The 20976-nt window shown below is 37.8% G+C and overlaps 1 protein-coding gene across 2 annotated transcripts in view; it reads right to left on the bottom strand.

Annotated features, from left to right (window-relative positions):
* Positions 1 to 7448, bottom strand: part of swt1 (SWT1 RNA endoribonuclease homolog) — a 31321-nt gene extending 23873 nt beyond the window's left edge. The window contains exons 1-7 of one of the 2 annotated variants that reach the window (XM_047375700.1): positions 7351 to 7448; positions 6844 to 6916; positions 6517 to 6590; positions 2692 to 3748; positions 2463 to 2592; positions 821 to 922; positions 255 to 446 (exon numbers count right to left, since the gene is read on the bottom strand). In XM_047375700.1, coding sequence (XP_047231656.1) covers positions 255 to 446; positions 821 to 922; positions 2463 to 2592; positions 2692 to 3748; positions 6517 to 6590; positions 6844 to 6916; positions 7351 to 7397 — 1675 coding nt within the window. In that variant the 5' untranslated portion in view covers positions 7398 to 7448. The remainder of the gene's footprint in view (positions 1 to 254; positions 447 to 820; positions 923 to 2462; positions 2593 to 2691; positions 3749 to 6516; positions 6591 to 6843; positions 6917 to 7350) is intronic. The other variant, XM_047375701.1, reaches the window with a different exon arrangement.
* Positions 7449 to 20976: the final 13528 nt, after the last annotated feature.

Genomic DNA, 20976 nt, shown 5'->3' with positions numbered 1-20976 from the left:
TGAGTAAATCTGAACTGTTTAATTAATAGGAAGAAATGACATCCAACAAGAAAAGTTTAGTCTGATTTATTGTGAGATAGTGTGAAAAACAAAGTTTAGGTGCATATTTAGACGGTGTATGTATCTGGTTTCTACTACGCTTCCCCATGATGAAGGAACAGGTAATGGATTAGGTAACTTGGAATGTATTGATTTTATTTGGAACATACAGTTCAAACCCAGTAAGGCAATGTATCAGTAAAATCAGTACTCACTGCTGATCTGAGTGGCCTGCTGCATGGACTGTCCCCATAGGTGGGGGTCCCGCTTCTTTAGAGATGTATAAATGAATGAGATGGCAGGAGCTGCAAGGTGGGCCACAGACCCTGACAGACCTTTTCTATTTTTAAGGGAATCCAGCTCTTGGAGAACCACCCAGGGTATCAGGACAACAGGAAAACCCAAGGCTAAGAGGGAAGGGTGAAAACGAAGAGCAAGCAGTTGTGAATTTACACATTATAACCCACAGTAGTTGATTTATCCTGATAAAGTAAATTTAAAATTGTGCAAATTATATTCATGTATACCAATTTCGTTAGGCTTCAACTGCATTGATCTTGTTAAAACTACCACCTCTTACCTCTTTATTCTATTCAATGAATCTGAGTATGAGACTGACTTTTATTTCCCAGTTTTTATTAGAGTCCAAAATATCTTAAATATCAAAAACAGAAGCAAAGCTCTGTGACAAATAATATTAAGAATTGTTTTGCTTCTCAATGGAGACATTAGAAGCACATTAGATGTAAAATGCATGATTTAGTTGTAAAATATTTAATACCTTCAAGGCCACAAGATCGGATTTTCTTCACATAATCCAAGTGACTGAGGAGAACATTGGTGTCCAGAACAAGGATTAGGGTTTTCTGTTTGGGCTCCCTGCCTGTAAAAACAAGGTAACCAAATTGATGCTTAAGTAGAAACTGTAGAACACAATAGATAAAAATATGCACTTATACAGACAGGATCTGTATTGTATCCAGGTTTGATATAATCTACCTGGTCTTGCAAAGGTATGGATACTCCTTGAACATTTTACATTCCCTCACATTAAAACCACAAAAGTAAAAATTGTATTGGGATTTAATGTGGCAGACCAACATAAAGTTTTGCAGTATAAATATGGATGTTCTCTGAACATTGGTGAACAAACAGCATGAAGACCAAGGACCACAACTGAGGTCAAGGATACATTTAGGATGAAGTTGGTTTGAAACAAAATCTGAAGCTTTAACATCTCACAGAGACCCATCATTTGAAAATGGAAAGGGTATGACAAAAATGCATATCAACCGAGAAATAGCAAAACAGAACTGACCAATGTGTTGACAGGACAACTACAGTATTAGTCAGGCAATCTTCAAATCTGGCCTTTATGGGAGAATGGCAAACAGAAAGCTATTGTCAAAACACAGTCATGAGCAGACCCAAAAGCAGTTTGCCACGAGCCATGTAGGGGACATAGAAAACATGTAGGAGAAGGTACTCTGAGACCATATTTGGCCAACATGCAAAACTCTTTTTGAGAGGGAAAACTAACACTGCACATCCCACCTATGCACTATGCATCCCACCCAACAGTGCTGTTTTTCAGCTCTGACAGGGCAGCTGGCTCAGATCTGATGGGAAGATGAATGGAGCTAAATACAGGGCAATCCTGAAATACTGCAAAAGCCTTGAGATTAGGGCACATATTTATCTTTAAGCAGGACAACGACCCTAAACATACCGCCAGAAGTACAATAAATGGTTTTGATCAAAGTATATTGATGGAATGGCCCAGTCAAAGTCCTGACCAAAGTCCAACTTAGGATCTCTGACAAAACTTGAAAGTCACTGTTCACAGACACCCTTGGTTCAATCTGACTGAGCTTGAGATAAAGAAAAACAGGCAAATATTTTAGTCTCTAGATGCACAAAGCTGTTAAGAGAGAAACCCCAAATGACTTGTAGCACAAAAAAGCAGCTCCACAATATTGACTCAGCAGGGCAGAATATAAAATGGACTCCACACTGTCCAGATTTTTATTTGTAAAAGACTGGAACACCATAGATAGATCACCTCACAGTCATGTGCTACTCTGCATTGATCCTTCACATAAAATCTCAATAAAACACATTAAAGCTTATGTCTCTAAAGTGACACAATGGGAGAAAATTTAGTATACATTTTTTTAAATAACAAGAAGTACATTACTGTGTTGCAGCAAAGTAAAGTACAGATTTAACTGCCATAGTGTCGCTAGTTACATTTTTGTCTCACTTTAAACCCAAAAAATGTAATTAATCAACCTTAGGGGTGAATCCAACCAAACCTCCAGACATTTCATTTAGAAATTTATGTACAGTCCATCCATCTTCTATATTATATAACATATATTTTTCAGCCTTCATAAAATTTGAGCAAAAACAATAAAACTCACAAAGCATCTCTGTTGCTCCGTCCTCAGGAAAATCTATGTCCATACCAGTGAGTTCACCATAGCTCTGCATCACATTTACCTCCAGCCTTTTCTCAGACCGAGCAAGATGAAGCTCTTCAACCACTTGACCCTTCAAAAAAACATTTTTTTGACATAAATGCAAAAAAAACCAACAAAAAAACCCCCCGCTAAATTAATGCTAAGGTTAATGATGTTTTTTTTTTTTTACCTGATCAAATGATTGCTCGCAGTTTGCATCTCCTGCAGGTGGATGCTCAGATGGGAGCAGGTCAGGCAAAGGTGATGTCTTACTTTGCTCTTTACATGGAGAATAAGAGGGACCGGCCAAACGTCTGCCAGGTTTCACAGTTCCTGGCTCAGCTTTCTCCAACACAACTCTAGAGCCACCATTGTCACCCTTAAGCTTGAGGTTTTGGTTTGAAGAAACAGTATTATTAGTTCCACCTGAGCTGTGTGCAGGTCCAGTCTGAACCTTTCTTGGTATCCTGAATTTAAAAGGCAAAAATTTTAGAACATCTGTTTGTTTCGGGGTGCATCGTGGCTGCTTGGCTTTAGATGATGCCGATGTGTTGTTCTCAGGGGTTGAAGTGAACCTCCTCCACTTCGTTGGATTTGTCCCTGACATAGAGGGCATGGGTGAAATGCAAGACTTCACTGTGACAGCGGTAGGGTTTTTTTTTGAATCCATACAATTGCTCCTGTTATACTGATGGTTTTCCCTTGTGTTGTGGACGTGCTTCGTGCTGCCTCGTTTTGGAAAATCCATGCAATGAAAGGAGGTGGGTTCTCGGGTCTTAATACTGCTGCTGTCATATGTGGTCGTTGAAGATTCCCTAGGTGATCCAATCTTCCTCTCTAAGCCAAGCCTGTGGTCTCTGTGTTCAGCAGCATCTAACTTGTGACTCATTTGTGGATTTTTTAATTTGGAATAGCTGGCCGGAGAGCACCTTTTACCTGACTTGTCTTTCAATGTCTTCTCTGTTGTCTCATTAAGTAAAACTGCACAGCATGTCTTAACGGCCTTTGACTGTTTCGTTGTCTTAACGGGGTTTGACTGTTCCCTTTCCACGGTTTTAATTTCACTGGCTGTACTGGAGCAGCCTTCCCCATGTAATTGCACAAATTCACAGTTTTTAGGTTGCTCTTCTTTACGAGGGGCTCTCTGCTCTTCTTCTTTTGTTGCCAACAGCCTGTAAACAGGCTTTTTATCCTTGCGAGAGCTGGAGGAATCATGTTGATCTGATTTTTTCTGTTCATTTGTGCGGCTACATGTTGGGCAAGAAAAGAAAAGATATAATCAGAAATAACTATTTGAACTCAGAATATTTAAAATGAATGACGTGTCTTTCAAAAGCATTCAGACGCCTAAAGCTTTTTCACATTTGGTCACAACCACAAACTACAATGTATCTTATTAGATAGACCAACACTAAGTGGATTATGATTTTGAAATAAAAATAAAAGGATTCGTAATTTCCCCCAAAAAATATGAAAAGTGTGACCTTCAGCCCCATGTACTCTGATAAGCCAAAATAAAATCCAGCTAAAACTCCAATCAGTTGCCCTCTGAGGTCACCTACTTAGTAAAGGGACCACTTGTGTGTAATTTAATCTCTGTTTAAGTTCAGTTCTTCTTTTAAGGCCTTTTTATGCATACAAGCTGACTGAGTTTGAGCTATATGCCAAAGCAGATTGAGTTAAAATTTCAGTCTGTAGACGTGCAAAGAGACCGTCCTCAGTTTTCAGATTAAATTTGCAAAACACTTTAAAAATCATGCATCATTTGGTTTCTACTTTACAATTATGCAATACTTTGATTTCCTTTTCATACAATTGCAATAAAGTCCTTTGATGTTTCATGGTTGTAATGTGACCAAATCTTAAAAAACTAAGGGATATGAACAGTTTGCAACACTGAAGAGAGTTTGCAAGAGTGAAACCAACTTGGCTGCATTTGAGACTAAAGATTTAACCACATTTTTTCTTGATTGCACTGATGTGACTTACATTTTCAATGTATTTTTTCTGCTCTTAAGGCAAGAGCTGATAAAAGGCAAGAAGCAACAGGTCTCCACCTCTGATTGGTTCTGACCATTTAGACAGGTATGTTTAAAATTGTTCTTGGTTTTGATGCAACTAAGTACAACAAGCAAAGCCCATCCTAAAAACTGCCAACAACATAAACAGAAAGACTTCTAGTTTTTTGATAACAGAAACTCAAAACCCTGAAAGAGGCAGTGTTGCCCATTAATCTAGGAAGGGTAAAATGATGGTCAACGTCCATCATTTTACATTGAAGCACATTCTTCACTAATAGAGAAGAAGACAGCTGCCCATCTTCCAAGGAAGAAACGTAACAGCAAAATGCCCCCCAGGTTAGACTGAATGATTATCTTAGAAATTAGAAAAGTCCAAAAGCTCCATATGGATTGTCTTCAAAGGCTGAATGAAGAAACAATCATATACCACAACTTAGGTTTGCAAAATTGCACCTCAATGAACCACAACATTCTGGAAAGATTTCCTTTGGACAGACAAGGCCAAAATACACTTATTTAGCCATAATGTGCAGCCACATGTTTAGAGAAAACCAAACACTACATGTCAGCATAAACACCTCATACCAGCGGTCAAGCATGGTGGTGAAAGCTTGTTTTGCAGGCACAGAACATTGGCACCTTGCAGTCATTGAGTCAGCTATAAACTCATCTGTGGACATAGGTTGATAAGAGGCTTTTGCAGTTTGATAACTTTAAAGTAAAAGTAAAAATACTATGGTTTCACAGCATCATAGTATTTAGACAAAAATGAAATGTATAACAAATATGTATAAGATGACCTGATTGATTTTATCTAAAACAAAAATTATTTCTATTGCTACTGAGATAATTTAACAGTTGAATATAACAGATAGAGTAATTACCTGTACCATTTATCTATTGTTATTTTGATACTAAGCCTTTCTAGAGTTTCATAGAGCATTAATTTGAATTTCTTTTTAGCATAAAATCTTACATCATTTTGCTTTTCTGCTCCTTATGGAGCAACATAAGTATAAAAGGCCAACAATAGCTTGGTAATTAGCCAAACCATTTCCCCAGGTAGCCATCAACTTAACTGACGTACTGCTTATAGCTTGCCAACTGTAGTTTAAAACAATGTTTTTAAGAAGAGAAAAGGGTGGCACTCCTTTAGTCTCCACATAATGAGTGTTTCGGCTCACCAGAAATGCTTCTAATTAGTTAAATTTGTTTTATATAGCGATCAACAAATAAGTGTAGGAGCTGTTTTCAGTCAACTGACCAGCAGTGCATAGCAACCAATAGAAGAGAGGCACTGTTTCATTACTCTATGCTCAATATGCCTTCATAAAACCTGGACCACTCTGGCACCTTCCATAAAAAAGGCAATTAAACCACAGGAACGGTTTGATGGACATGTATTGCTTTGAAACAATAACTTTTTAAAGTACTGGTTTTAAATTGATACTAAGAATACTAACTCCTTTGTATACCAAAGTACTACAGAGTGAAAGGTGAGTCCATCTGTCCAACATCCAAAGCTTGCTCTAAACTGGGTCATCAATCACAACAAAGATCTCAAACACAATTCAGTAATGGGAAGATTTGAACTGAGTCAAGCAGCAAACGACTACTTCAAGTGGTAGCTGCTACACAACCTACAATTGCACCAAAATGGGTTGTACATAGTTTTTAAACGCACGGCTTGTCAAATTTGGCTTCATATTTGTTTGATAAAAAATGGCAGCATGAAATCTCTTGTCTAGTTTCGTACACTTGGGGTTAGATTTTAAACCATTGAATCAGGTATTACAAGGTAAAAACTGCATAAAAACAAGCCCTTACCTGCATGTTTATTCCTGTTATAAACATTCACATGTTTGCCTATTCATGACAGAACTCTTTTAATAGTGTTCACTAACTGAAACAGTGCAAACCAGTGCTGAAAGGAAGTCTGTAATAGTGATTACAACCTTTATTTACTATTAAAGTTCTATTTAAGTCTGTTGTACCTCTTATGACCTGCTTCATCTTTCTTTCTTTTATGAACTTTCCTTCTGTGCACATCATGTTGGCTGGTTGAACCCTGAAAACATAGAAAGGTTCTTGTGAAAGAAATTGCTAAAGGAATGATTGTACTTCAGATTCATGATTACATTTGTTAATTAATATTAAACAATTTGATCTCTTTCTTTTTTACTTGCAGAACCCTTCATGACGGTAGTGGATTTTCCATAACATTTGAACATATTAGTGTCATTATACAGTCTTAAAAACTCGTTGACTAAACGGCGTTAGCAGATAGCGTTAGCACACATATAAAATAAACTATTCCTTACCCTTTTTTCCTCACTTGAAGATGAAGACGACCTGTGTCTCTTTTTCTTTTTATTATTTTTTGACATTTTTCGTCTGAAATGAGAAAAAAAGAGGTACAGATCGCTCAATATGCAAGCTGCTCAAATAATTGGGTAGGATTTTTGAAAACAAACTACCCTCACTGTCTTTAGAATGTATTTGACAGGCTGACCATTTTAAATGAAAACAAACATTATCTGGATGGCTGACAAGACTGTACCAACTTAAAATCATTTGTCAAAGTTTTCTCTCATTGGTGGCTTAAAAGCTAAAGTAACCATAGTTTTATTTGGTGGGGGGGGTAATGAAAAATGGTGGTAGTTTCATTTAGAAAACTCCAAGTCACAAACTAAACATAACAGGCTTAATCTACGTCTTAACTCGGAACTCATGAACCAGCCTATGTACGGACAAACTGTGGTCTTTACTGTCCGAAATGACCGAGTGTGAGATAAATGAAATCGTAATTCCTGGAAAAAACTAGTCACCTTAGCCAGCTGGTCCCCAAAACATCCGGTTTATCTTCTTCTAACATGTTTACGGCAGGGCTGGTTATTGTAATGTGCAGTGCTGCCACCTGGAGAAAATGATATGTAAACACGTTCTCTCTCTTTGGCTTCGCTTCGTTGCCTCATCGAAACGGTACGTCAGCGCGTCCGCCATATTGTGACAGGCAAGTTGCCTTGAAAACCAACGCAAAAATCGGGAGAATCTGGTGTTTACTCAAAAAAAGGAAACATCTGATGTTTACTATGATGTCCACGTATAAATGTTATCTGAGTTCCTTTTTTGTTTATTATTATCTTTTTTCTAAATTTATGAATCTTCATGATTGAAAATGAAATAGTACAGAAAAGAGTATCAGTATTTTTTTAGCAACATTCTTTATTCAGAAATCCTGTATAGCTCTCTGTGTCCTCTATGCAACCAATACTGCAAGTTTTCCATACAAAAACAAAACAAACGTTCTCACAGGAGCCATGAGAACAAAGATGATTTTCAGACACATTCTAAGTCAATGTGGGTGGAAGAATTTTAACTCACTATGCAGAAAATCATGGACGCTGTATCTGTTATCTTTTGGTTTAATCTTTCCCACTAGTACCTGTGCTGGAGATTAGAACAGACTTTTTTAAATTCTGAATTGAGAAAATACAGGGGTTGGACAATGAAACTGAAACACCTGGTTTTGGGCCTCCTTTTGTGGCCAAATACAGCGTCAATTCGTCTTGGGAATGACATATACAAGTCCTGCACAGTGGTCAGAGGGACTTTAAGCCATTCTTCTTGCAGGATAGTGGCCAGGTCACTACGTGATACTGGTGGAGGAAACGTTTCCTGACTCGCTCCTCCAAAACACCCCAAAGTGGCTCAATAATATTTAGATCTGGTGACTTTGCAGGCCATGGGAGATGTTCAACTTCACTTTCATGTTCATCAAACCAATCTTTCACTAGTCTTGCTGTGTGTATTGGTGCATTGTCATCCTGATACACGGCACCGCCTTCAGGATACAATGTTTGAACCATTGGATGCTCATGGTCCTCAAGAATGGTTCGGTAGTCCTTGGCAGTGACGTGTCCATCTAGCACAAGTATTGGGCCAAGGGAATGCCGTGATATGGCAGCCCAAACCATCACTGATTCACCCCCATGCTTCACTCTGGGCATGCAACAGTCTGGGTGGTACGCTTCTTTGGGGCTTCTCCACACCGTACCTCTCCCGGATGTGGGAAAAACAGTAAAGGTGGACTCATCAGAGAACAATACATGTTTCAAATTGTCCACAGCCCAAGATTTGCGCTCCTTGCATCATTGAAACCGACGTTTGGCATTGGCATGAGTGACCAAAGGTTTGGCTATACCAGCCCGGCCGTGTATATTGACCCTGTGGAGCTCCTGACGAACAGTTCTGGTGGAAACAGGAGAGTTGAGGTACACATTTAATTCTGCCGTGATCTGGGCAGCCGTGGTTTTATGTTTTTTGGATACAATCCGGGTTAGCACCCAAACATCCCTTTCAGACAGCTTCTTCTTGCGTCCACAGTTAATCCTGTTGGATGTGGTTCGTCCTTCTTGGTGGTATCCTGACATTACCCTGGATACCGTGGCTCTTGATACATCACAAAGACTTGCTGTCTTGGTCACAGATGCGCCAGCAAGACGTGCACCAACAATTTGTCCTCTTTTGAACTCTGGTATGTCACCCATAATGTTGTGTGCATTTCAATATTTTGAGCAAAACTGTGCTCTTACCCTGCTAATTGAACCTTCACACTCTGCTCTTACTGGTGCAATGTGCAATCAATGAAGACTGGCTACCAGGCTGGTCCAATTTAGCCATGAAACCTCCCACACTAAAATGACAGGTGTTTCAGTTTCATTGTCCAACCCCTGTATGTGATTATTATAGACAAATAAAAATGTAAATTTTCTGAAGAGCTACCAATATGCAGGCTTGTAGAGTGAATGGCATACGGTTAGGTTCAGAGAACAGTGCCTGCTTTACATCGTATCATCACTTTGTTACATATTATGCAAACTGATTAGTTGCTGCAGCACCTGCACCTCTGTGTTAGTTTTAGATTGTTTGTGTGGTTTTGTCAATGCATTTCTGTTATGATGTTGACTGGATATCTGATCAGTCTTCTTGACAAAGTTGGTTAATTTGTTGCTGTCCTCACACTGACCCTAGGACAACAACAATTTAAAAAAAGTCAAGGCTTCCATACAGCTTAAAGTTAGGCTGCTTTATCTATTCCAAACCACTTTTGAACTGTACTTCCCATTATTCTGTTGGGACACCCAGCTGTGTCCAAGTTTCAACAATTAGACCCAGACTGCCACCCTCAGATGACAGGAAATTGGTTTTAATGTTCAGAACCAATCCAAGAATCACCAATCATTGTCCACAGTGAGCAGAATTTGATATTACCATGAACCAAGAGGGTTCAGACCAAGAAAAAACACTTGATCAAAAATGATGATCTAAAGACACATTAAACCATGTTTAAGAACAGATAAAGCAGATTAAGCCTTGACCTCAAAGATAAAAAGAAAAATAATTGTGACCTATATTTCAAATTTAAGTCCCTGACAGGAAACCAACCAATTTAAATGAGCTTTACTTATTCTGCCAAGACAAGTGGTCACATATTAAGCCAGAAGCATATGGTTGGCTACCAGAATTGTGTTATCAAGGTGCAACTTAACCAAATATTAATAGGTATTTAAATATTTGGGCTTCCATGTATATTTTATCAATGTGTAGAGAAAAAACACAATAAATTCAAAACTTAGGCATCTAATTCTTCTTTTTAAGATTAAGTGAAGATGTATGTTTTATCATTAGAGCGCTCCGAAAGCAATGGCACAAACGCATCATTTAAAACTCAAAGTGAACATGCCATTTGTGGCCACAATAAGCGTATTTAAACATCTGACAATAACAATACTTTTTTGCATAATAAGAGCAGAGTATTTTCTCGGTATTTCAAGAAAAATATATTTAATACAGGTCACAAATGTTTCTTACTCACTGTCTTTTACTGAACACCAATATCATTATCTTTTACATCCTCTGCATTTTAGTATTCCTGCTAATTAAAAACACCTGACATTTGTACAGATTGGCATTTAAAAAAAATCCTGTATAGGTTAATTTTGAAGTGGAGGAAAATAAAGGTTTAATTGCAAAAGTATGCCATTTGTATACACACCAGGGGCCTGGAACCTTTACAATTCAAAGAGCCACTTTTCCTCACTCCTTAACAATATGACTTGCGAAAAGTAAAGAAATGCTTAACTAAACAGTGTTAATATCTTTCTGCTGATTTATTTTAATGCTTAATATCCTGCTATTTGGAATTAAATTCAGTTCATTAGTTAGTTAGTTAAGGTGTTTATATCAAACATGTAAAAGAATAAAAATAAGCAAAAGATCCCCCGATAATAATACATACCCATAAAACACAGAGCAAAACAAGAGACTGCAAGGAAAGAATGGTGTGTTCAGAGTAAGACTACAAATAAACTTCTTCTTCTTTTGGCGTTTCCCTTTCAGGGGTCGCCATAGTGAGTCATCTGTCTCGATCTAACCATATCTTCTGCATCTTCTTCTTTCACACTAACTACCTTCATCACCTCTTTCACTCCATCCATAAATCTCCTCTTTGGTCTTCCTCCAGGCCTCCTGTCTGGCAGTTCCTGTCTCAGCATCCTTCTAATATACTCACTCTCCCTCCCCTATGCATTACACAGAAAATAAACCACACCATTTTGTTTTATTTCCCTTTATTTTATTTAGGGGAATCAGGGTAAAGGGAGCTCAATGAAAATATAAAGAAACTTTTCTAGTTTTTTGTTTGTTTAAAAAATGAAGACCATGTTCCATTTTTCTTTAAATTTACATTTATACTTTACTTTATTTTGGTTAATAATATAAATTCCCAATAAAATAAATGTAATTTTGAGGTTGTGACGTATGAATTTCATAGCTGAAACACTTAAGATTAGAAAAACAGTTTAATGTTGTAGCAATAACAAGCTTATACAAGATTACAATTATACCTGCAATTGCTAGTTTTTGCCATATGGTGGCACCGTTACCCAAGCACGTCTATCTGTAGTTGTTTTCTAGATTACTCAGGCAGGATATCTGAGGTAGTGGCACAATGTATTTGTTTTTACCTCCGGCAAGGAGACTACGTTTTTGTCTGTTCGTTTGTCTGTCTGTTTGTAAATCTTAAACTTTTATGAGCAGATTTGGATGACATTTTTAGATAAGGTGAGTATTAGGACAAGCAACTGATGATTAGAGTTTGGTAGTGACGCGGAGCACCATCTGGATCCAGGATATTTTTTGAAGGATTCTTTATCATCACCAGACCATGGTGCGACATCTTGGAATTCCCACATGGCCGTCACCCTGTCAGCAGCTGGCATACAGTGGCCAGAAGTCATCCAGAGTATAGTTCATCAGTATAAAAAAAGGCTGACATGCATCAATGACCCTATTGCCTTGCCTTGGTTGTTAGGTCTACGCTCTATGAGTGCTCATCTAGTTTCTACTTTAGGCGCGTGTTTCTAAAGATAAAATTTTAGAGGGAGTAGGAGTTTCCCACACTAAAGGCTTTCTCTTAAAATACACAAAAGCTGTTGTGGGAGATGATCAGCAGGGCAATTTGTGAGAACCAAAACTTCCCATATGAGACAAAAGAGCTTTGCATCATCCTTTTGAAAGAACTAAGGTTATTCTGTCACCTTATATTTTAGTTGTCCCCTTTCACTCAGAAATCCACTTTTATCATTATTTTTCTTTTTCCTGTTTGGGCTCCAATATGCTATATTATATTTAGAATGACTATTTTTTAAAATACAATTTTTTTCTTACTTTATTCAAAATCTAGTTTAAGCTGTGCATCTGTGATTTGAATTTGTTACGTCCCATCGAGTTAATTAGTCATTCAAAAAAGCCTAAGTAGTTTGTAGTGTCACGGTGTGACATTTTGGACTTTGGTTTTGGTGTCTTGTGAGGGTTTATTTTTGTCTAGATGTTTCTATTTTAGTTTTTTATCATGTTTATTTGTTTCTTTTCCTCCCTCTACCATCTCCTTGTGAGTATTGTGTTCCTCTAACTTTTAGTTCCTTTTGTTGTTGCTTTCTTATTATTTTTTGTATTATTATTATTATTATTCACCTTTGGATTCTTATTTAGTATCTCTGTGTTTAGTTATGGTTAGGTATGTGTTCTTATTCCAGCTTTAGTTATTGTTTACGTTTGTTTATTTTGTAATTTAGATTCTTATGGGCTCTTGTTTATTTCTTAGGTTATTGTTTTTGTTTCTATGTTTCCCTCTAGTTTCTCTGTTTACTTTAGTTCATAGTTATTCTAGTTCTTTATTTCCTCCTCTGCTTTATGCTCTTGCTTAGTTTGTGTTTTCTGTTTGTTTCTTCCTTTCACTCTTCCTCAGCCTTTCTATTTGTTTCACTTGTTCCTTCTACTTCCCTGCCTCCTTGTCACACCTGTTCTCAGTTACTTTGATTACCTGCCTTTGTCTTTCCCCAGTATATTAGTTGGTTTGGTGTCTCTGTTCATCGCTGGTTCCTCCTGTTCTCTACCCACGTATTTGTGCTGAGTTTTTCCATGTTCCTGCAGAACCATTCTTCTAAGTTTTTGCATCTGGACTTTTGTTTGTATCTGCAGTGCCTTGATTGGTTTCTTTGGAAAATCTCTGGAAATAAAGCTGAAGACCTTTTACAACATGTTGCTGCCCAGCTCATCTGCACATTGGTCCGACTCAAAACCTCAATATGACATGTAGAGGAAGCGGAAAACCTTTAAAAAAACAATTATCTTCAGTGATGCAGAAATACATTTTTTTCAATAGTATTACTTGGAAAAAAAATCAGATGTTCACTGATTCTATATTTTTTTGAAACAGTAGGGACAATACTTAAATCTTATCATAACTAAATGACCAAAAAGCCCCAAGCCATGCTGCTGCAGTAATCCTCGCAGGCAAAACAACAAACATAGTTGTTTTGAGTATCTTTCATTATGCCTGTGGGTTGATTGTTTAAATTAGATCATCTGCTTATGAAGCAATGACTGATTCCTATACTGGGTCATTAAAAAAACTGAGATTTCATTCAGCTACAAACTGTTACAAAACATAATAGCTCTTTTGTGTGTTTCTACAAGGTGAAAGAAAGCAGACAACAAACAGATGAGCTATGAGTAGCAACAGCTGCAGGAAATATTCTGTTTCCACAATGTTGGATATGAACTGTAATATGTTAGGGATTCTGAAAATAACAGCTAAACACATGGGGATTCAGTAGATGACACACCATGGATTAGATGTGTGACAGGATAAATACACAAGGATTGCATTAAAAGTTGGACACAGCATCCCTGTGCTGGATTTCATTTAATTCTATTGGGTTTACTGGTGATGAAATGTGTTTTTATGACATGATGAAGGTGCAGACGTCAGATGTCAGGTGGACTAGTTTATGCAATGTCATCATTGCGGGAACTATTCAGACTCGTGAAACTGAATCTTTTATATAAGATTTAGTTGAAATGGAAATCAAATGAAATGGAAATCTGTGCATTTGTCAAACTCAGAGTGTTGAATAAACACTGGTTTTGTTAGGTTACTTAATAACTACATCCTTACTAATGTTCATAAACTTAATGTTTAATTTGAAAGGAAATTCATCTCTTTAGAGGTCATTAGGGTCTTCTTTAGCATGAAGTGGTGTTTGAGCATTTTACTGCTGCCAACATAGAAAATGAATTTACAGATTCCCTGTCTGCTTTCTTCTTACTGATCTAGGTGAACTATGGTTCATTTCTCATATAACTGTTGGATTATTTCTTCTGTTAGTCAACTTTTTCCTGCATGCCTTTGTCTGTCTCACTTGTACATTTCTAAATTTCCTTTTGTTTCTTGCTATCTGTATTCTCAGTAGATTTGAAGACATTTGGCTTCAATTAATGACCAGATTTAGATGGACAGCATATGCTTTGTGAGTATGAGTGTTCACATATGCATGTGCGTGTGATGTTTAAATATGTGTTAGGGAGGACCTCTACTCTGCTGATGGTTTATTCAGAGACCTCACTCACTCATATTATGTACCCGTTTAATGTTATGCAGGGTCATTAGGGGGAGGGGGACTCTAGTTCCCAGAATATTCGGGTCTACACACCGGACATCTTGTCAGTTCATTGCAGGGCCAATCAGAAATCAGAAATTGTCTCTTTGAAGTTTGTGAAAAACAGGCACTTGTTTTATTCTATCCAACATTTACATATGGGGCCCAAATTGGTCTAAAAACTAAGCTGACAAATGGGGATCAGATTGGATTGTGTTACAACATGGCAAAATTTTAACAGGTGTTATAGTTTTGTCATAGGAAAACCATGAGTAAACAGCTGGGCCTGTATGGGTCCAATATGTGCTGCACGATTTGTATAATACCCGTTTGTGACCAAATCGCAATTTGGCATCAGCTTGTATTTTGTTAACTCTAGTGGGTCCCATACAAGAAGCAGTACCTGTTCAGCCTTGGTAAATTACACATGGGCCCCTCATACAGATGCTGGCTTGGATCCTTCCTGATTTCAACATGACAACAACGTTTTCCATGATTGTTTTTAGCTACACATTGCTTATTTATTTCATGCGTATGATTTTATGTGTAACTCTAAAAATCTGGAGAAATACTTGCTGATTAAAAACCTTGAAAGTGTTGGAGCTCACCAGGAACTGGCCAGCTAATGGTTCCCTTTGTCCAGACCAGACAGAGAAAAATTACTTTAGGCCACTTAACTTCCCACTACTGGAATCAGCTACCCTTGGAGCTTAAAACTTCTCTAACTTTTGGTAAAAACCCACGGTCTCTTCTTCTATTACCTAATATAATGAAAATTCCTTTTCCAGTTATTGTTTTTGTCACAATATACCGTAATAATATTGTAATGTTTGCTGTGGGCTGCACGGTGGCACGGTGGTAGCACTGCTGCCTTGGAGCAAGAAGGTTCTCAGTTTGACTCCCAGCCGGGGGTCTTTCTGTATGGAGTTTGCATGTTTTCCCTGTGCAAAAAATGGGTTCTCACCTGGTACTCTGGCTTCCTCCCACAGTCGAAAAATATGACTGTTACGTGAAAATTGGTCTCTCTAAGTTGACCTTAGGTGTGAATGGATGTTTGTCCTGTATTTCTCTGTGTTGCCCTGCGATGACCTGGCGCCCTGTCCAGGGTGTACCCTGCCTCTTGCCCGTAGACTGCTGGAGATAGGCACCAGATCCCCTGTACGGAAGAAGCTGGTATAGAAAATGGATGGATTGATGTTTGTTGTTTTTCTACTGTCCCCATGTGTATGCCATTTACACAGCCTTTTTCATAAACCGGTATTGTCGTTAACATCTAGGCCAGATGTTTTCAATCGCTTATAGAGACAGCCCAGGGCACCAAGATTTTGAAAGCCCCAAAATGTATTTATATCTTTTTTTAAATGAATGGATGTTTTTCAGACATGGAATTTAAAAAATTTTCAAAGAAGTTAAACCCATGCAACTTTGTAGTGTTTTAATGTACCGTATTTTTCGCACTATAAGGCGCACCGGATTATAAGGCGCACCTTCAATGAATGGCCTATTTTAGAACTGTTTTCATATATAAGGCACACCGGATTATAAGGCGCACCTTCAATGAATGGCCTATTTTAGAACTGTTTTCATATATAAGGCACACCGGATTATAAGGCGCATAGAATAGAAGCTACTGCAGTCAAACGTTTGACTGGGGTTGCGTTATGCATCCACTAGATGGAGCTAAAGAGAATGTCAACAAAACAGTCAGATAAGTCAGTCAGTCAAACTTTATTAATACACTACAAACCAGCGTTCTGATAACTCCATTCACTCTCATGGTAAGGTCTCCTCTACATAGAAATCTATTGAATAGAGCCAACCGCACGTTAGGAATGCATTGGAGTCTATGAAGTTGAAGTAGAAATCAAACGTTAGTTAAAACGTGAAAGGGAACTTTTCCCTGATTCAGTAAACACGTAAAAGAAACAGTTTGATGCACTAAATCAAACGTTAGTATATTCACAATATAGTAGCGTTAACTGTTGAATTCTCTCGCTGCTGCTCTATTCCCATGTTCGACTGCGTAGCTGACAGCCTTGAGTTTGAACTCAGCATCATAAGCGTGTCTCTTGAAAGGTGCAATTTTGGGGTCGTTATACACACACAAGTGGTGTTGGACTAGGAGTAAGCACAGAGCGCCGTGTACAACCAGTATGGATTAACCAATTGATCCATATATAAGGTGCTCCGGATTACAAGGCGCACTGTCATTTTTTGAGAAAATTAATGGTTTTTAAGTGTGCCTTATAGTGCGGAAAATACGGTACTGGGTTTTCATCTAGTTGACCACAGCACACAGTTTTGAAAACAGTGATTTTATAGCCCAACCTTATCCTTACCCTTCAGTCCCAAGCATGTTGGACTAACATCAAGCTTTAAACTCAAGCTGCACATCTTCTTTGTTTCTGGTGTAGGCATCTGTCACAGCACCACATACAGATCTGGCATAGTTTCTACAATGTTTTTGTAAAGACAACATTATGACTTGTTTATCAGAAACCTTTGAAAAAACATTAATACAAAAATGATTCCAGAAAAAGAAGTATTTTTGTATATCTAACAATCAATCTATTGTGTTTTGCAAGTGTAAAAGGAACTTGTGTGAGTGGTGCCTTAAAACTGGCTCTGGCCCAGAGACCCACATCCTCCTAAACCCAGGTCTGCTTACGACATTTGGCTATTCTTTGATATCTTTCCAAGAAACATTCATAACCAGCATAAACAGCTCTTTTAATACCTGAAATAAATGACTCATAGTTGATCATGGTTTGAAACGCTCATGGCAAGGCTGAAAGGCTAATTAGGTGCATTTTAAATTGAAAAGTTTCAATGTGTTAGCAGGTGATCTTGTAAAACGTGAGATGTTTTTGTAATTACCACCTATTAAATCATCAGAAGATCAACTTGCAAATTTAGATAATTGACAATTTTAGACATATTTTGCAACTGTTTTAAGCAACAATGTCGAACATCTGCAGACTCAGGCTACTCAAATGTCTCACATCGTGCTTCTCTTCTGCAATCAATGAAACAAATATCTTTCTGGAATTGACTGTTGGTAAAGTAAATCAAAATGAATCATCTCAACACAATACATCACCATGGGTTGTTTGGAATCATGATATGATTAATTGAGATCTTCAGTTACATACCTGGAGATCTTTGAGCTGAGGGATTAACGAACCAAGACAGTCACATGAAGACCAATACAGTGTATAAGTGGCTCCCTGTAAAGAGCAGAACGAAAAGCCTGGTTTTCACCACAGGGCCAATAACAATTCTGCCAGTGCTTCCCAAATATTTATACGACTGCACTTACCCTAAATCAAAACCTAGGTGACTCTGTCTACATTTTGCTGCCAGCAGAGATGACTCCTCTGCTGGAGTAAAGTTTCCTGTAAACAAATAGGCCTTTCAGCCCCGTGTCTTAAACATCTCCTCTTGGCCCTTGCAGGAAGAACTCTGCTTGGCTCTGATGCTGCTTTCAAAAAGCAGTGACTAACACTCTTACTGGCTCTGTGACAGAGACCTACCTCAACACATTCCCCAAGTCTCTTTCCAATTAGTAAATGGTCTTTTATTAGTCTAAAAATTAGTCCTGGAGAGAATTCCCAGACTATAAAGGGGAGTTTGTTTTTCATAGCAGTAATGGTAAAGTGTTAATGTGCCTGGAACAGGCCTGCTGTGCAAACCATAATGGAGAAATGTTACCTCACTGCAGTGTCTCTTGTGATGTAAGGCTCTTCCATGTAATTATGTTTTGATTCTTAACATGGTAATTGTAATTCTCTCTCTTTCTTCTTTTAATGCTTTTCATTAATAGATTGGAAGAAGAGAAAGTGATTAAAAGGGCAAATAATATGAAGTGAATATTGAAGTGATGATAGTAATTCATGGTTTTATCTCTGGTCCAATAACTAACAATCATTTTATTGTGCAACTGCCACCTGTTCTACATTCCCCTCGAATGGTCTCACCCGAACTCTTCGTCCTCTCTGCTCACCTGCATCTACTGCATCTTCACTCAGCTCCCTCAGTTTATGTTGCTTCACAGCTGTTCCATATTCAGTCTTACCTGTTCTACTCAAGAACGTATTCTCCCTTGATATCTGTTCTCTCTTTTGTTTACTACCCCAGGTCCATTGTGCTAATGGTTGCTCTTTGCATTTTTTTCCTGCATTCGTTTTTTTTTCCTGCATTGGTTCCTCAGTGTTGTAAGTTTTTACTTTTTTTTATTTTTATATTTTAATAAACTACACCCTTTCATGTGATTCTGCCTGCCTTCTGTCTGTGTTTGGGTCCTCTGCCAACAAACATTATGAAAGTATCGTAATAGGCTTATAGTTACATAGAGCAAAAATAAAGTTCTAGGTTGGTGGGTGCAATAACATACAAAAGAATGTAAGAAATTATGTTTTACATAGCTTCACATATGCACAGGTAAAGTGAATAAACTGAAAGGAGACATGTTTTACAGGATTTGTCTAGATATTATAGACAGTTATGGCAAAACATGCTTTTAGAAATCATTTTATAAAGTTGACACAAATATCAAACGATCATTTAAGCACACAAGCTCGATGCTTCAGGACCAGAGCTGTTTTGAGCCAGTATGGGGCCCTTAAACAGAATTTGATGTGAAGGCCTTCTAACAGCATCAAAGACCAGAGCTAAACTCATATCCCCTTTATACATATGTTCAAACATTTAGGCATCATCCATCTAATAAAGGGATCTTTAACTCCTGTCCTCAAGAGCCACTTTTGGGGAAACAGCTGCTTGGTTTGTACCAATTTGTGTGACCGTCAGATACCCTGACTCCAGGGAAAACTGCTAGAAGCTGCACTGAAATATAAATACTCACTTATTCTCACAGCTGTTAACAGAAAATGTGACCTTGCTGTGATGTAAAACAAAAATATTTGTCCTGCATCAAAACTTTTTCATGTGATTTCATTTGTCCTCCAGTATAAAACACTTGATTTTTAAATCGGCCTGCATGGTGGCACAGTCATTTTTAAAGGACTTATTCTCTATATGGCGTTTTAAGGTAAAATTTATCATCTCAAAACATCTTTAAAAACTAAACCTTTAGATTTTTTAAACAAAATATAACTTTCTACATTCACCTGCACCTAGCTGGCTGGCTGCGCCACCCCTTTTCAGTGGACAGAAGTGGTGTTACCAAAATACACTCAGAAAAATAAGAGAACAGAATTTTGTTTTCCACTTGCCTCTCCGGGCTTGAGACATGAAGAAAAAGACTCAGAATTATAAACCAAAATTTATTTCCCACTTTGTTGACTGAGATAAAAAAAAAACTGTTTATTTTTCATAACGAGCTTTCATTGAGCTGTTGTCACCAAACTATAAATACATAAACAAATAAATACATATATAAATCATTAAAGGGTTCATATTTAAAATTTTGCCTGGTGATTAATCATACCAGTTTCTAATTTATTGTGACAGGTTATGATAAGCATGCACTGACATCAAGTTTTAGGGCCTAGATATAGTCTTGGTCCCAAGAAAGAGCAGTCATGATGGGCAATGATCATTTGCCCTACAGATATCCTTGGTCAATGCTGTGGATAATTATATGTCTCACGTGAATACACAATCTTGGTATGATAACAACACAGCATGGCCAACAAATACTCTGTTTGTGTGCTTTTGCTGTATTTTATTTTACTTTACAACAATTTCATTTAGAAAAGGGGACACTGGTTCTTGGAAACCAGCTCTTCGACTATCCATTTGCACAATACAGCTGTTAGTGAAAACTGGTGGTTTTATTCCAGTGCCTCCAGTGGCAGAGCCAAGTATTACAAGAACAGACACTTAGAAAAATAAGCCTCTGAAACATTTTTTTTCTCACTTGCCTTTCAGGGCTTCCCATAGTTGTTTGCATTTCAGTCCAGCCTCTTAACAGCACCCTCTTAGGTCACAATAGCTCATGGTCACATAATTCGGTATAACCGTTTTCTCTTCAGGGCCCACGGTACGGTCCCGACTCCAATTTTATGAACTATTGTTCTATATTGCCATCATGAAGTTATTGACATTTTTGTATGTTGTTACATAATTAACGAAAAATGAAAGCATGATTGCCCATTTTTAATTCCATTATCAGCTGTAGCTCTTTATTAGCACATTTAGAATTGGGGGGCCTTTTATTCCAGCTGCTAATGCAGTACCTGTAATTAATATGGTGATAATGATGGGTACAAATGCATGACCTCCAAGAGTGGAAGATAAATTATACTTCTAAATCCTGAGAGAAAAGGAACGAACGAAATTATAAAAGGAAGGTGATGCGGTGCTCATGTTTGCGTGGCAACTGAAGAGGGTAAAGCTTTAAGCCACGATGATAATGGTAATCAGGATAATGGAGACTAAGAACATTAGAACTCCGCGTGGCGACGGTGGGAGTGTCCGCGTGCAGGG

Source organism: Girardinichthys multiradiatus, chromosome 9, assembly GCF_021462225.1.
Source record: "Girardinichthys multiradiatus isolate DD_20200921_A chromosome 9, DD_fGirMul_XY1, whole genome shotgun sequence".
Lineage (NCBI taxonomy): Eukaryota > Metazoa > Chordata > Actinopteri > Cyprinodontiformes > Goodeidae > Girardinichthys > Girardinichthys multiradiatus.
Note: the sequence above shows the minus strand (reverse complement) of the source record. Positions and strands in the feature narration are given on the sequence as shown.